The sequence below is a fragment of the Trematomus bernacchii genome, unplaced genomic scaffold (genome assembly GCF_902827165.1).
Source record: "Trematomus bernacchii unplaced genomic scaffold, fTreBer1.1, whole genome shotgun sequence".
In the NCBI taxonomy this organism is placed as follows: domain Eukaryota; kingdom Metazoa; phylum Chordata; class Actinopteri; order Perciformes; family Nototheniidae; genus Trematomus; species Trematomus bernacchii.
The window spans coordinates 128,324-146,589 of record NW_022987812.1 but is presented as its reverse complement, the minus strand read 5'-3'; the positions used below and the strand labels follow the sequence as shown (position 1 = coordinate 146,589).

The window sequence follows — 18,266 nt, the reverse complement described above, 5'->3', positions numbered from 1 at the left end:
GTTGCAGCTTTAGTTTGATCATTTATCAGAATGCACAGAAATGAGTCCGCTTTTGTCCCTCCATGTTAAAGGTCGTTTAAGGTTTATCGTCCGTATGATTAGTTTGCCGCCCTTTATTTAATAGTACGATACATTCCAGATAATGCCTTCTGATTATTATAACTGTAAAAGAGTTGTTTTTTCCTATTTGCCAAATAGCAATAAAGTGAAACCATTGAAGTGAGTCCAGTCTCAGTCTCTGGCTGGAAGACAACTCTCTGCTTCAACTATCACACGTTACATTTATAATCAATTTAATATGTAATATTCCATTCCTTACACACTTATGTATATATCATATCCTGCTTTTTATTTTGTTACTGTACATTGGTATTTCAACATGTATATTTTCTACTTTTTTAATACTACTATTCTACTACTATTCTAATTCTACTATTTTATTTCTATTTGAGATGTTTACATTCTGGATTGTTTATGTCTAGTCTTTTAATGTCTCTAATGTACAGTGCCTTGTGTTCTTATGCTGCTGCAACGCAAACATTATACGCTTACCTTATCTCATCTGATACAGCAACAACGGCACTGCAGGAACTGTCACAGTGTAAAGGGAACAGGATTTACAAACCATAAATTAGGCGTAATTCAATATGTATATTATTCTTTAGGCCAATGGGTGCAACATGGCCCACTTTGAGGCCAGCAGAAGACCTGCGTACGGTCTCCAGGTGACTGTGTCTTCGCTGATGACTGGACGCTCTACATGCGCCAGAAGAGGCACATTATCCTCACAAGTTCAAACATTTATGGAAAATGATTCACGTTAAGCGTTACTCTTCTTTGCTTGTTGACTTGTCTGGCTTTGCATGATTCAGACCAAATGTAAACACTGCAGCAATATTTATACAAAATGAAGGAATTATGGGAACATACTCCAAAGTGATATGTAGACTTTAATCTTTGGTAATATATTTGACGAGTAAATGTGGATGATTTTTGATAAATGATGAAACCAAAGAGCCCTTAGTCAAGCGGACTAAAGACACTTTATATACACCACGTTTTATTAAAGGGGAAAAACACACAAAGAAGAAATAAGACTTTTTTTGTCCTGAGATTTTTAGATCTCTAGTTCATCCCAAGAAGCTTCTTCCCAACAATACAGATTTTCAAAAATAATCAGGACATTGTTGTTGAAGAGTTTTTAAACACCACAAGATCCCTCCCATCCACCTCCATTGTGTTTGGGTGGTGGTTCTCCAAACTATGAGCATTATTCTTTGATTTCTAAGAACTGACGGAGAGTCTTTCCATGAACACAGAGCTGTTACCAACCTCAGGACTTCTCGCTGCGTTTCTCTCCATGCGGCGACCATAAATGAGAGTTTGATTGCTAAACTTTGGCTGTCACGCCCCGAGCTTCACCGGCCAACTGGCATTATCGTGTTTTTGTATTATCTTTTCTCAAACCACCAACCATCAACTCATCATGAGTCCAATCTGCCATTCGGAGACTTTTGGAGAGAGATACTTCCGTTCGCTAAACGTTGAGACAATAAAACAATAACGTGAACTACATTCGTCTCAATAACTCCAACACTAATTCAAAATGTGCTCGGGAAGATAATATACATAAAAACAGTTTGTAAATATGTTCAGAATAATCGTTGAATTGGTGTGTAGCTTTCAGAAGAGGAACTACTCTACAGTAATCACAAACGGTTCTGGTACATCCTATCATCTCGTCCCTTTTTATCACCATATGTTTCCCACCAAGGTGAGCAGGGGGGGGGGATTGGTTTGTATGTACAGAGACCCCTCCAGGACCCCGTGAAGGCATGAACGAAAGCAACCATTGTAACACTATAGAATAAGGCACATGGAATAGATAAATCATCAATATTTACACGGGATATGGCTATCCACACACATGCACACACGGATAGCTCAAACAAACATCACAGTATTAAAAACAGAACCATTCTTATCTACCTTCCTCCCCTCTCTTCCTCTTCCTCTTCCTCGGGTAAAGTCTGGCAGCCAGGTCGATGATACAGTAGAATCACATCAGCGTCCTCTGATTACCCAGGAGCCTCTTGGGTTTCAAAGCATCACGTGATTATCTGTGATTATCTTTACCTTGGGCTCGGGGAGTTTAGCAGGTTCAGGTTTTGAGCCTTTTCCATGGAAAGGCTCATTTATGTTAAGATGAGATAAAACATGGTGAGTTTTTGCTACTTTTCTGATTCAAAGGTCCAGGAGAAAGCGGGGAGGATGGATGGAGATATTTTAGAGAAAGAGACACAGAGTGGGCAGAAAAACTGAAATGTTCCAGAACACAAAGTCAGAAGGATACTAAAACATTGGAGGAGCTTCTGTAACGGCTCTTAAGTTGCTTCCACACCGTCGCAAAGCTTCACAATACGAGAGTTTGACTGCCTCGTCGTTTGTGTTTAACCGATCACACGGCAGAGAGGAGGCGGGATCTCTGGAGGGAGTAAGATCTATTACGGCTAAGCTACGCTAACATTAGCACTACCGACACTCAAAACTACGTCATATAAGTATAAATAAATCAGCAACAACCGACACACGGAAAAAAAGTTTGCTTCAAGTCCCGTGTGAACGCACCATCAGAAGTCTTTGAAGCGTCCTGGAAAAGAGTTCTGGAATGTTGGGAGGAGGTTCCGGAACACAGAGGGATCTCAAACCGTTGTTGAGGGTTCTAGAATGTTGAGAAGAAGAAGTTCTGGAACACGGAAAGGTTCCAAAGTCTTGCGAAACGTCGTGAAACCCTTAAATAACCTGGTGGGCGGTTCCAGAAGAGCGCGCGGCAGGTTCCAGTGTGGCGCTTCATGATGGAACCTTTAACAGAAGCTGATGGGAGGATGGCGTCGCAAGCTTTTCTAGAACGTTCCAGGGAGGAAGGGTCTGCCCTGGGTCGGCGCTCTAGAAGCGGGTGCTGTGGGCGAAGCTGTCGGACATGATGATGTTCTTGTAGAAGTTGTCGGAGCGCGTGGAGCAGTAACCTTTCACCTTGTCGATCATCTGGCTGACGGGGAGGATGGAGGACGAGGAGGACGAGGAGTTGGGCTCCGCCTCTGAGGAGGAAGAGGAGGAGGAGACACACTTGGGGCTGGTCTGGTTGGAGAAACATTTATCTGGGGGGGGGGGGGGGGGGGGGGGGACAGAGAAGAAGTGGATTATTATCTGATCTCAATGTGAGGTGGAGACCCTATCACAGATTTAATTAAGGTGGTATGCTCTGATACACATTTGATAAAATAATGTATAATATTTCCCAGCAAGAAAACACGACACAGTTCATGCACAGGTTCAACCTTTCCCAGAGAGCAAAGCAGGTAGAGGAATGTGAGTGAGGGCCAAACGTCCAAGACAAATGATTATTCTGTATTCATCATATATGTTCACGGGTAGATATGTTGATGCTATAATATCTGGCACCACCCGCTTCAAACCAAACATCCAATGCAGAGCGTTGGTGATGGCCTGGAGCCAGCCGTCTACAGAATGTGTTATTCATGAAAACATCTAAAAAGGTCATGGAAATGTGTCTTGAACATATATGTGATATCTAAGCTCTCAGTCCTGGGGTTTGATTTGATCGAGGATCCTTTTCATGGACAATGCTTAGAAAAGATTCTCAGGTTCTGCTGTAGGTACTTTGGGTCAATAAGTACGGAGGCGGACACACGACAACAAAACTCTTCCACATGAAGAAACATCTCCAACAACACGTGCAGCGTTTAGAGAACATTCAGCAACTTGAGGAGACATGGCAGCGTTTACTAAAAGCTGCAGAAACGCTGAAGAAGCTCAGAACACAACGAGACCAGGGGACACTAAAGAGTGACGCACACAGCTGGGAGACCAGGGGACACTAAAGAGTGACGCACACAGCTTGGAGACCAGGGGACACTAAAGAGTGACGCACACAGCTGGGGAGACCAGGGGACACTAAAGAGTGACGCACACAGCTGGGAGACCAGGGGACACTAAGAGTGACGCACACAAGCTGGGAGACCAGGGGACACTAAAGAGTGACGCACACAGCTGGGAGACCAGGGGACACTAAAGGGTGACGGACAACTAAAGAGTGACGCACACAGCTGGGGAGACTAGGGGACACTAAAGAGTGACGCACCACGTGGGAGACCAGGGGACACTAAGAGTGACGACACACAGCTGGGAGGAAGGGGACACTAAAGAGTGACGGCACACAGCTGGGAGACCAGGGGATACTAAAGAGTGACGCACACAGCTGGGAGACCAGGGGACACTAAAGAGTGACGCACACAGCTGGGAGACTAGGGGACACTAAAGAGTGACGCACACAGCTGGGAGACTAGGGGACACTAAAGAGTGCCGCACACAGCTGGGAGACCAGGGGACACTAAAGAGTGACGCACACAGCTGGGAGACTCGGGGACACTAAAGAGTGACGCACACAGCTGGGAGACCACGGGGACACTAAAGAGTGACGCACACAGCTGGGAGACTAGGGGACACTAAAGAGTGACGCACACAGCTGGGAGACCAGGGGACACTAAAGAGTGACGCACACAGCTGGGACCTTGGTGACGTTCAGGATGATAAAGCTGAACAGCTGTCTCTGTTGTTGGAAACTTCCCTAAAATGTTTCATGGTCTTATTTGAACAATGTGATCACATGACTCCTTCTGATGTTACTGCAGATCTGCTGTAAGCTAGCTAGCTAACGTAGCTAACCTAGTCATTTCAGACATACTGACAAACACTAAAGTTATGAGACGACTAACTCAGAGACAGAGACATCATCACAATGGAAGTGTTTCGGGGCGTATTGGCATGTCTGTCGACCACCATGTGTAAGATTGATCCATTCCCAATGCAGTGTCACAAACCTTTTGAGCAGTTTCATTGAATACCTGAGCTCCATGAAGAACAACTGCTTCCCAGTGACACTCTCCCAGTATCATCTCTGTGGGAAGGACTGGGCCAATGGATGCAAAGACATGTTGCTGAGCATCAGATATCTTTTCCCTTATTGGTATCAGTCTCTGACTTTAAGGATAACTGTCTCTCTTCTCAGTCTGGTTGGTCTGATGTTCTTCTACTTTTTTTTCTCTTCTAGCTGAAGTTGCTTGGTTTGGCGTTGCCCCCTCCCGAGGCCGAGTGAAGCCTCGCTGGATCCTGAGGAAGCTCCACAACAGCAGCTTCATTCAGAAACACATATTGTGATTTCATCTTCCTCCTGATCCCGAGATCAATCGTCAGAATGCGTGCATGGCCGTGTAGAAAGTGAACTACAGAAAGTGGTATCATTATGCTGCACTGCTCTGGGCTAACGTCATGGGTTTATCCGGAGATATGTGTTGGTGGAACTTCAGAGAACAGGATGGGAAGCGGCTGGTGCTTTATGGAGCGCTGATGGGGCTGCCAACTAAAACATTAAGAAGCCGAACAGATCTGTCTCCAACAGAGTCAAAGCACGCAGAAAGCAGTTCGTTTTTTGTTGCATCATTGGGCGAGAGTTTCATAATAACCTAAGGGTACGGCAGCTCACTGGGAAAAAGACACATTTAAAAAATACAGCTCCGTCTGCACAGTGACCTGAAAGCCTCCCCCTCTTCATCCAATCTCCTCATCAAATCCAGATCTTCATCATCATCATCAGTGTCTAGACCCCGGGCGGTTCCCTATATGCTCACGGCTGCATTTCCCCTTTAGATATACCATTTCAGGATCGGGGTCTATCCGCCAAAGACTTAACATTTATCATATGGCACGTGTCAATAAATGTTCTTTAAACAAAATGAAGTCTTTCCTGATTGAACTGATGCTAGTTGGTGATTTTCCAATAAATATGTAAAGAAACTATGTGTTTCATCTGAGATACAACTCAAAATAAGATGTTTTGACTTAACAAGATGAAGCATTGTCTAAAAACAAGACCTGATATCTCTCTGCAGTGTTACTTCTGACCTTAGTGTGTCTTATATCAGGTGTAGAGACACATAGATATTAGACACATAAACTGGGCAAGATTTAGAGTTGTTGTAGTGTACGAGTTCTCCTCCACATAATCCCCATCCTCGTCATCCCAATGCCGGGTTTCCTGTTATGACATTTAAGATGATACACAGTGGATTGAGGCTCTAGCTAGCTACACTAGCACTTATTGAGATAAAAACGTTTTTTATAAGTTCACGGTCGAATTGTCAATTTTGCTTTTGAAGGTTCCCAACGGAGTGAAATGACCCGGAAGTCTCTGAGGTGCAGAGATGATAAGAGCTGTTTGATTCTCTAGAATAGATGATAAAAAAAGGTGCTTCCTTTATTTGATCCTTATCCAGGGTACATGCAGGAGTCCTGAAGTCACATGTAAAACCTTTGAAGACATTTTTTAAGACCCTTTCCATACATTTTAAGACCTCATCTCCACTTTGAGTTGTAACCGGTTACCTTGGCGACACACTTTACCTCACATTGACTATATTCAGTATTGATTGTCCTTCCTCCTTATCTTCCAACCATTTGGACGCAGACTTGCATTTCCCCGTAACGATGTTGCTTAACAACCGGCGTAAACGGACCTTCACGCGCTATCAAGCAGTGAGCGTGCGATGTCCTGTTCAGATGACGTCAAACCCAACGGGATGCCATAAATAAACTACACAGAATCACACTACACACCTACGCAATGATTACATTCAGGCAGACTGTAGAATACAACCTCTTTGGACAATTCATATACTTATTGGAAACTAGCTACAAAATGTAATACCTTGGAAAATGCAGTTTAATACTTTTGAATACTTTTGAATACTTTTGAATACTTTTGAATACTTTTGAATACTTTTGAATACTTTTGAATACTTTTTTAATACTTTCTAATACTTTTTAATACTTTCTAATACTTTTTAATACTTTCTAATACTTTCTAATACTTTCTAATACTTTTTAATACTTTCTAATACTTTCTAATACTTTTTAATACTTTCTAATACTTTCTAATACTTTCTAATACTTTTGAATACTTTTTAATACTTTCTAATACTTTTTAATACTTTCTAATACTTTCTAATACTTTTTAATACTTTTTAATACTTTTTAATACTTTCTAATACTTTTTAATACTTTTTAATACTTTCTAATACTTTCTAATACTTTCTAATACTTTCGAATACTTTCGAATACTTTTGAATACTTTTGAATACTTTTGAATACTTTCTAATACTTTCTAATACTTTCTAATACTTTCTAATACTTTTTAATACTTTCTAATACTTTTTAATACTTTTTAATACTTTCTAATACTTTTTAATACTTTTTAATACTTTCTAATACTTTTGAATACTTTTGAATACTTTTGAATACTTTTGAATACTTTCTAATACTTTCTAATACTTTCTAATACTTTCTAATACTTTTTAATACTTTTTAATACTTTCTAATACTTTTTAATACTTTTTAATACTTTCTAATACTTTCTAATACTTTTTAATACTTTCTAATACTTTCTAATACTTTTTAATACTTTTTTATACTTTTTAATACTTTTTAATACTTTCTAATACTTTTTAATACTTTTTTATACTTTTTAATACTTTTTAATACTTTCTAATACTTTTTAATACTTTCTAATACTTTCTAATACTTTTGAATACTTTCTAATACTTTCTAATACTTTTTAATAGCCTTAATTTTCGCTAAATTGATTTATCAACTTTGAATACTTGTTAAGACTTCGCGGACACCTTGTTATAGTTGAAGATAGACTGGATCATCCTTAAGAAAAGGAAAGGAGAAAATGCAGACCCACAATACCATGCGGGAGTGAAATGTAACGTGACGCAACATTCGGCCGCTCACGGAAACAAGTTACGGTATTTATGAAAGGTTTTAAGTTTAGAAGTGCTTTGTTTCAAACGTTCAACACTTAATCAAAAGGAAAAAAACTACAGTGAAATAAACAGTAATATTGAACTTGTCTGAATGGCGATCCAACCAGTGATAGATAACACGTTATGCATGTATTGCTCAAATGTATTTATAAAACCATTTCATTCAAATACTTCATTGGGAAGCATGTGGATTAATACGTGTGGAACGGAGGGTGAGGGTGAGCAGACACTTTTATTTCAATTCCAACCCTTCAAATCCTCCTCCTCTCATTAACCCTGTGATTTTCTCCAGGGGTTAAGGAAAAGTGGTTAGGAAATACAGTAGTAGTAGTATTATATAAACACGAGTAAACTGGATTAGTAGAAGAGCAATTGTTTATCAGGACTTTAGAAAGCACTGAATGTAATGTTAGCAGTGAGATCGAATCAGATTACAGTGATGGTGCAGGTAGAACAAACATCTGGAAGGAGTTTATCCATTTATCTTTACAGGCACCGCAGCTGTGAATAATGATAATAAAACCATTTAAGAAGATGTTCAAAGAATGTTACGTCTATTCAAAACCCTTACAAAAATATATCCAACAAATCAAAGTTAAGAGTTCATCAAAACAGTTTTTAGTAGCACTTCAAGAGAGATGGTGGAGGTTGAACCTCAACAGGAAGTGTGTTATCTACTCGAAGTCATCCATTCTAGATTTATAGCGATATGATTTGAATCAAGTTTCCTCCATGTTACTTGGAGTGGAACGAGCAGTCTGCTGAGCGTCACAACCAACACTCACTCTGTCAGGCAGGATGTACGGAGCGAGGGCCAAACAAAGCACAGCTATCTGCGGACGGACTGACAGCAAAACTCTTCCTCTACGAGAGCTTTGTCGTAGAGGCTGCCAAATTAAACACATGATGGATGGGGCGGTCGTGTTGCTCAACACTCGGCCGGGATCCTAGTCTCTGAGTGTTGAGAACATCCTGAATGTCCTCTTCCAACATGAGAGTAGCATGCTAACAAAGGTGTCCCAACTGTAGCTGTGTACATGACAGGATGTATGATTACCTAGAAGAGCATCAGGACTGTTTGAGGCATATGATAGCTATGTGATTAACATGATGATTCAGCCTCTATGGAGATAGACATGTGACAAGCATGCTCATTTCTGACGTGGAGCTAATCTGAAGTAAACATTGAATACTGCTTTCTATTCCTCCATCTTGTGACTGTGTAACTCCCTCTCTTGGATATCAGCATGTGAAGGACACTGTTCAGGAACTAGTTGATGCTCTGTATGTGATGACTCCTTCCATTCTGGAGAGGATCACAGATACATGGATCCTGAGATTGAAGATCAAGCCGGGGACCAGGGATGTTTTTCTAACCCTGAGCAACGTGACGCTGTTCTCTGATCCCTGCTGTCGCCCTATGACAGCTCTGATTACTCCCCCGGCTCCACAGCGCTGCTCCTGTCAACTTATTCTGACTTTTCAATAGCCTATGATGTCACCCTGGGATGTTTCTGTTCATGGCCATGTTCCCTGCAGAGTGCACGCAAGGACAGAGAATGTGAAACTGAGGCAGGAGTTGGGGTTAAAGCTCGGGAAACATCAGGTTCAACTCGGCTGTGAACTCTTCTCCCACCTCATACATCTGGAAAGTATATGATGAGAGGCTGGAGCTGGAGCAGAGAGAAACATGTGCTGCCTGTTGCTACTGGAAGCTGCTATCTGGATCACCATGTCACATCATTTGTGAGATGGTGTGAAGATTCACTCAAGAGTTACCAAAGTAATTACCCGCTGGCTGAGTGTGGAGCTGGATGGAGAGTGTGGAGCTGGATGGAGAGTGTGGAGCTGGATGGAGAGTGTGGAGCTGGATGGAGAGTGTGGAGCTGGATGGAGAGTGTGGAGCTGGATGGAGAGTGGAGCTGGATGGAGAGTGTGGAGCTGGATGGAGAGTGGAGCTGGATGGAGAGTGGAGCTGGATGGAGAGTGTGGAGCTGGATGGAGAGTGTGGAGCTGGATGGAGAGTGTGGAGCTGGATGGAGAGAGTGGAGCTGGATGGAGAGTGCGGAGCTGGATGGAGAGTGTGGAGCTGGATGGAGAGTGTGGAGCTGGATGGAGAGTGCGGAGCTGGATGGAGAGTGTGGAGCAGGATGGAGAGTGTGGAGCTGGATGGAGAGTGTAGAGCTGGATGGAGAGTGCGGAGCTGGATGGAGAGTGGAGCTGGATGGAGAGTGTGGAGCTGGATGGAGAGTGTGGAGCTGGATGGAGAGTGTGGAGCTGGATGGAGAGTGCGGAGCTGGATGGAGAGTGTGGAGCAGGATGGAGAGTGTGGAGCTGGATGGAGAGTGTGGAGCTGGATGGAGAGTGTGGAGCTGGATGGATGAACGGCTCTTCAGATAAGTGCTGGACAGTCAAACATACTGGATATAGATTCTAACCCTTTAGGGTTAGAAGATGCTGCTTCAGCGCCACCTATTGTCCAAATTCCACCAAATGTGTCATGGTTACTCAGACATCTTATCTACACGTGTCCATCAAATGTGGTCTCAATAGAGCGGTGCAGGGATGACGTATTCACCCTGAAGTAAGCTGCTGGTTCCCTCGACAGAAAAGCAACAGGATTTCTCCAGAGGATTTAGGAAAATATCTGGAAATAATGTCTGTGGAAAACGCACCTGTTTGATAAATGCACGTTTTGTTCAGCCGGATAATCTCCACATGTCTACCCTACTTTTATAATGTTCTAATCATAAATCTAATCTCCAGAAGCAAAATGCTAACGTGATGCTATAAAGGAACTACAGGCGAGTCCAGCAGCACGACTTCAACGTCACGCCAACTTCAGATCCATATCCAAACACACAGATTCTAAATGGTACGAGTTGAAGCGTTTGTTTGAACAGTTTGCAGGAGGCAGGGACTTGCTTTCAAGCAGAACAGAAACTAACTTAGAGGAGTGTTTACGTGTTCGGCGTAATGACGTACAACGTCCTCCACGACTTCTGTAGTCCTATTCAGCCACTTGGTAACAACCATCGTTTTTCAGACACGTCAACTCTTCAGAAACCAGAGGGGTCACTGCTGATGGATTTAATGTCCTAGAACAAAACGTGATCCGTCTCTTCAATGCGTCTCAACCACAGACCTTATTTACAGATATTTTCCTAAATCCTATGGAGAGATCCCATTGGCTCTGAGACCAGGGAACAGGAAGTGGTGAAATGCTGACTCACTTCCTGGTTTTATGACTCATTCCTGCACCACTCGATAGCTTCAAGTGTTCTGGAGAGACGGCCTGTTTAGTGACAGAACTGACTTTGATAACCCTGGCTCAGCGTTGAAGCACAGGCTGAGGGACAGCTGGGAGAACTGTAATGAACTGAGCTTTGTCCACGGATGTTCTGTATACAATTTGGTGACAATTGCTCAACATTTGTAGGAGTAAAAAGGAGCTGATAAACAGTTTTGGACATCACATAAAATGTCTGTAATCGATTTGGTGAAGATTCCCCTAAATCTGCAGGAAGGATTGTGAAGAAACCATATTTTCTGAGGCTTATGATTCCAAGTTATAAAAACTGTAATTAACTGCCAAACTGCACTTTATTGGACACAGCAGGTCAATGAGAACCCTCTAAGACGAAAAATACCTCTATATGTTAAAGTGGACCTATAATGCTATATTATAATAATATAGTGTAGGACCATACCTATACAAGGCATATTTATACTTTTTTTTTTTCAAAATACCAAACAGATCATGCATTTTAGCCATGCCTCATTTTGCTCAATTTGAAATGTTTAACTCTGTTTTTGCAAGGGCAGATTCTGTGAGAACAGCACCACCTACAGGCCTGGCATATGTACTACAGCGTCTCCAGCGCTTTCGAACGGCAATGGCCGTGTCTGTCTCCTCCTGATTGGTGGAGTTGGCCCAATAGCCGTAGCGCCACCGTCCTGACGTCAGGACAGTGTTCAAATCTGGATCAGTTTTTATCAGATCCGTTGCAGCCCCTTTTTTAGAGATTTGGGTATGGAGGAAAATAGAGAGGGTTGTGTTTTCTGACACTTGGTGAGTTCCCTGGAACACCGGGGACACATATTCATGTAGAAAAGACGTACCAAAGTGCATTTTGCATGATAGGTCCCCTTTAAGTACTCAAAGTATTTCCTGCTAAACATTGTGCCTTCAATCTGCATTCATTTGTATTTTGATCACATGATGAAGGGTCGTTTGAAAGAGGTCGATCGTACTGACACACCCTCGGAGAATAATCACCTAATATTTGATAGCTTTTCTCAGAGATGGCTTCCCGACTACGACTGCTTTGCATCAGTCACACAGTGCTGGTGTTGTTCCTGGCCTCAGCATCTGCTCTGTGTCTGTGTAACGTCTCTAACTCTTTCCACTGACTGACAAGATGACCATTAATACCTAAAGGTGATGATGCGCAGTCATAACAGCTCGTTTCTGAGAGGCAACAGACACCAAGAAACAGCAAATTCATTCAGTATTATAGGATTGACCAAAGCATTACATGGTGTTGTGCACGTTTGGAAGCAAAGGTAATGTGGATGCTTGACTGTGATTGGCTGGGAGTTCACAAAAAACAAGTTGACTTTGTTTCCTGGAGTCCAGATGACAATAGGAGCAAATAAATATGGTTTCATGACTTCTCTCATCGGGACACGACAATGGGATCAAAACAGCAGAAACAACAAAGACTGCCTGGAGATCATCCAGCTGTTGATATTCATTCAAACTAGACTTGGTGCAGACGGCAACCTCCGTGTGTCTACTTTAAAGAGTCCTCTCCTGCTGATGTTCAGGTGTATATCAGTATGTAGTGTCTCTACTTTAAAGAGTCCTCTCCTGCTGATGTTCAGGTGTATATCAGTATGTAGTGTCTCTACTTTAAAGAGTCCTCTCCTGCTGATGTTCAGGTGTATATCAGTATGTAGTGTCTCTACTTTAAAGAGTCCTCTCCTGCTGATGTTCAGGTGTATATCAGTATGTAGTGTCTCTACTTTAAAGAGTCCTCTCCTGCTGATGTTCAGGTGTATATCAGTATGTAGTGTCTCTACTTTAAAGAGTCCTCTCCTGCTGATGTTCAGGTGTATATCAGTATGTAGTGTCTCTACTTTAAAGAGTCCTCTCCTGCTGATGTTCAGGCGTATATCAGTATGTAGTGTCTCTACTTTAAAAAGTCCTCTCCAGCTGATGTTCAGGTGTATATCAGTATGTAGTGTCTCTACTTTAAAGAGTCCTCTCCTGCTGATGTTCAGGTGTATATCAGTATGTAGTGTCTCTACTTTAAAGAGTCCTCTCCTGCTGATGTTCAGGTGTATATCAGTATGTAGTGTCTCTACTTTAAAGAGTCCTCTCCTGCTGATGTTCAGGTGTATATCAGTATGTAGTGTCTCTACTTTAAAGAGTCCTCTCCTGATGATGTTCAGGTGTATATCAGTAAGTAGTGTCTCTACTTTAAAGAGTCCTTTCCTGCTGATGTTCAGGTGTATATCAGTAAGTAGTGTCTCTACTTTAAAGAGTCCTCTCCTGCTGATGTTCAGGTGTATATCAGTAAGTAGTGTCTCTACTTTAAAGAGTCCTCTCCTGCTGATGTTCAGGTGTATATCAGTATGTAGTGTCTCTACTTTAAAGAGTCCTCTCCTGCGATGTTCAGGTGTATATCAGTATGTAGTGTCTCTACTTTAAAGAGTCCTCTCCTGCTGATGTTCAGGTGTATATCAGTATGTAGTGTCTCTACTTTAAAGAGTCCTCTCCTGCTGATGTTCAGGTGTATATCAGTATGTAGTGTCTCTACTTTAAAGAGTCCTCTCCTGCTGATGTTCAGGTGTATATCAGTATGTAGTGTCTCTACTTTAAAGAGTCCTCTCCTGCTGATGTTCAGGTGTATATCAGTATGTAGTGTCTCTACTTTAAAGAGTCCTCTCCTGCTGATGTTCAGGTGTATATCAGTATGTAGTGTCTCTACTTTAAAGAGTCCTCTCCTGCTGATGTTCAGGTGTATATCAGTCTGTAGTGTCTCTACTTTAAAGAGTCCTCTCCTGCTGATGTTCAGGTGTATATCAGTATGTAGTGTCTCTACTTTAAAGAGTGCTCTCCTGCTGATGTTCAGGTGTATATCAGTATGTAGTGTCTCTACTTTAAAGAGTTCTAAAGGGAGGGAACACCACAGAAAGCAGCCCATAAAACTGTACAAACTAAAAAAAGCTGAAATCTGGACACTTTTTTCCAAATATGAGGTCATACGTTTCTTGTTTCTACTTGTTCTTGTTATTTTGATCCAAATAACTCTTAATGTCAGGACTGTCTGGCAGCAGGGAGAGCTCATTTATATTGTTCTCAGCTTTACACAAAAACCTGCCAAGTCTTCTTCTGAATGATATCTGGGGAGGGGGGGGGGGGGGGGGGATAAAGCATTGCATAGCATTCCATTTTGATGCTGACATGTGTACACTTGTGATTTGCAATTATATAGAAACATGGTGTAATGTAAAAAGTATTTTGATCAGTTTATCACTCGTCTTGCTGTGTGTGTGCAGGTGATGAACAGTGTGTGTGCGGGTGATGGACAGTGTGTGTGCTGGTGATGAACAGTGTGTGTGCAGGTGATGGACAGTGTGTGTGTGCAGGTGATGAACAGTGTGTGTGTGCAGGTGATGAACAGTGTGTGTGCAGGTGATGGACAGTGTGTGTGCAGGTGATGGACAGTGTGTGTGCAGGTGATGGACAGTGTGTGTGCTGGTGATGGACAGTGTGTGTGCAGGTGATGGACAGTGTGTGTGCAGGTGATGGACAGTGTGTGTGCAGGTGATGGACAGTGTGTGTGCAGGTGATGAACAGTGTGTGTGCAGGTGATGAACAGTGTGTGTGTGCAGGTGATGAACAGTGTGTGTGTGCAGGTGATGAACAGTGTGTGTGCAGGTGATGGACAGTGTGTGTGCTGGTGATGGACAGTGTGTGTGCTGGTGATGGACAGTGTGTGTGCTGGTGATGGACAGTGTGTGTGCAGGTGATGGACAGTGTGTGTGCAGGTGATGGACAGTGTGTGTGCAGGTGATGGACAGTGTGTGTGCAGGTGATGGACAGTGTGTGTGCAGGTGATGGACAGTGTGTGATGGACAGTGTGTGTGCAGGAGATGGACAGTGTGTGTGCAGGTGATGAACGGTGTGTGTGCAGGTGATGGACAGTGTGACCTACAGATCAAAGGCTTGAAGGATGAACCTGAGATTGTAGAGATGTGTTCAGGATCTAAAGGACAAGGTGTCGTCGCTCAGACTCTGCAGGTTTCAGATTTGATGGTATTTTCCGTTTAGTTTTCATCCGATGGAAACAAAAAGTATTGTCTTTGATCCACCTGGTGTCCAAAGAAACATCATTTGAGGACTCTTGGACTCCACTGAAATATGATAAAATAATAAAACATTTTTTTTTAAAGTTACAAAAGAAAGAAAGAAAGAAAGAAAGAAATGAAAGATAACATTAAAAAAGTAAACATGTGCCTCCACACACTATCCTTGTTATTGACTTATTATCAGCTTGAAGAACTGGAATAAAGCACACAGGAGCCAAAGACCTCCCCTCAACTTAAGAGATGACATTTTACATTTGGTTTTGACCTTTTCAGGGAAATACTGATTAAAAAAAGATAAAATAACAAAGTCCTGTGAATTCTTTCAGGCTAGGGAAGAACTGGATCAACTCAGAGGTGGACGGAGCCTACATTAGCATTATAGTCTGGACAATAGTTACAACATGTCCCGTCAGATTCGGACAGTTTAGGAGTGGTTTTGGAGGTTATTGGAGATGCTGAATCCATTTCTGACATATTCAGGATCAGACATGTCAGTTCTAACCAGAAAGTGGACCTACCTGTTCTCTCTGTGGACCAGTGGTGTAGTGGTCGTTGGACGCGGGGGATCTCCGTCCCCCCACTTAATTGGAGCCCCCACTTTTTGAAGCATGATTTTTTTTTTCAGTGTTATCAGTTGCAAGTGTGTATTTGTTGTAATTATGACGAAAACATAATACATTTCACAGTAATTATAATAAAAACGTAGCTCAAGTATTTATGCAACTTGATTTGAAGCGTGTGTGTGTGAGGGGCAGCACCGTGTCCCGCGTCCCACAAATTGAGACTATGTCCCGCATTTGAGTGACAGTCGCGCAGAAAGGCCGGCTCGGTTCGCTGACGGCCGGCACCGCCCTTTATTATTATATTTTTTAAATGGCACCATGTAAGTTGCGCTGACAGTTGACAGAGGTCCACAGAGGTCCGTCCACACAGAGGTCCACAGAGGTCCGTCCACACAGAGGTCCACAGAGGTCCGTCCACACAGAGGTCCACAGAGGTCCGTCCACACAGAGGTCCGTCCACACAGAGGTCCACAGAGGTCCGTCCACACAGAGGTCCGTCCACACAGAGGTCCACAGAGGTCCGTCCACACAGAGGTCCGTCCACACAGAGGTCCACAGAGGTCCGTCCACACAGAGGTCCGTCCACACAGAGGTCCACAGAGGTCCGTCCACACAGAGGTCCGTCCACACAGAGGTCCACAGAGGTCCGTCCACACAGAGGTCCGTCCACACAGAGGTCCGTCCACACAGAGGTCCGTCCACACAGAGGTCCGTCCACACAGAGGTCCGTCCACACAGAGGTCCACAGAGGTCCGTCCACACAGAGGTCCACAGAGGTCCGTCCACACAGGTCCGTCCACACATTTAGCTGTTATGCCACTCTGGAACAAACTGCCTGAATCGTGCACGTCCGCAGAAACGCTTACCATTTTTAAATCGAGACTAAAAACATATCTCTTTGCCGCTGCTTTTAATTGAGCTGCTCATATTCAAACTACAGTATGCCTTTTAAACATGTATTGTATACCTGTGGTGTTTATTTGTATTATTTGATTATCTTTGCTTTGTAATGCCTGTTGTAAATGCCATTATAAAATGTGTTGTTACTGTATTTATTCATAAAAAGGCTTTTCATTAGTTTTGTAAAGCACTTTGAATTGTCGCGTACAGAAAAGTGCTTTATAAATAAACTTGCCTTGCCTCTGAATCCAACAGGATCAACACAGTCATAACCAGGTGCTGGTGGAGAAGACTTACACTGAAGGAATGTGTTGAGGTAACTCCATTTCATCTCTCAGACGTTTTTATTAGTTCTTCCTGTTGGTTTTATCGCGTTGTCATTAAATGTTTCATGTTTTGATCATTATTTGTGTTGTTTTTAATCTTTGTACATGAACTCCTTCAGGCCGTGCCATAAAAAGATGGCAGAGGCTATACTAATATTAATATAATAATAATAATAATAATATAATAATAATAATAATAATATAATAATAATAATATAATAATAATAATAATAATAATAACTAGGACGCCGTTGGGTCCTAGCGCTACGTGCTTGGGCCCTAATAATAATAATAATAACACAATATTAATAATAATAACACATTATTAATAATGCTAATACAATGTGAATATTGTTATTAATAATAATAATAAAGTAATAATAATATTTTTAATTTGTATTCCTCTCATTATTATTATTATTATTATTAATAATAGTAATTGTATCATTGTTTTTATTAGCCTTACTTTTGTAATTATTATATCTTTTTTAAATGAATTACACATAAATAATGAATGAAGTATATATATATATATCTTTTAGAACTGTTATCATTATTATTAATTAAACAGTATTATTGTTAATAATATTATTTCTATGAAAGCAGATAGGAATGAATTAGCAAAACAAACACTTAAAAAACACATAAATAAATAAAATAAAACCTTAATGAATTAATAAGTAATAAAAAACAATTTAGAATAGTTTTTTTAACTAAGACAATCCAAAAGTGTCTGACTAGGAAGACAACAGAAAATGCAGAAATTATATTAAATTTTTAGGGGATGAAAGGACCAACCCTCCTGCTTGGATCAGTTAAAATACACACATGAGGATCACATGTGTGTATTTTAATTGTATTAAAACATGATTTGCGTTGCTCTGTACGTTAGAGAACAGATGTTGAATCACTGCGAGTTGACATCATGCCGTCACAACGCAGCGGGCCAGAGGATGCCCTCACTTTCTGACCGCAGAGATATTAAAAACACACAGAATTATAAAAAGTGAATAAAAAGTGAAAGGTGGCAGATGTTAGGTGGATGCAGTGCTTGTTTTGCACCCTGGGGCACTCGGGGTGGGTGGAGTTAGGAGTGATTTTAGTCGCGTGTCAATGTTTGCAAACGGACCTCCGCCCACCCCTGTGCATCAGGCTGGGAACAACATGATGACATCACAGTGAACCGGCCAATC

The 18,266-nt window shown here is 41.9% G+C and overlaps 1 protein-coding gene across 8 annotated transcripts in view; it reads right to left on the bottom strand.

The window, feature by feature from the left end:
* Positions 1 to 937: 937 nt before the first annotated feature.
* adgrg6 (adhesion G protein-coupled receptor G6) overlaps positions 938 to 18,266 on the bottom strand; it is a 113,904-nt gene continuing 96,575 nt past the window's right edge. For all 8 annotated transcript variants that reach the window (XM_034150919.1, XM_034150915.1, XM_034150918.1 and 5 more), the window contains one exon: positions 938 to 3,158. Coding sequence is in view for 7 of the 8 variants with exons in the window: in XM_034150915.1 (XP_034006806.1) it covers positions 2,947 to 3,158 (212 nt within the window). In the remaining variant the exon portion in view is untranslated. The remainder of the gene's footprint in view (positions 3,159 to 18,266) is intronic.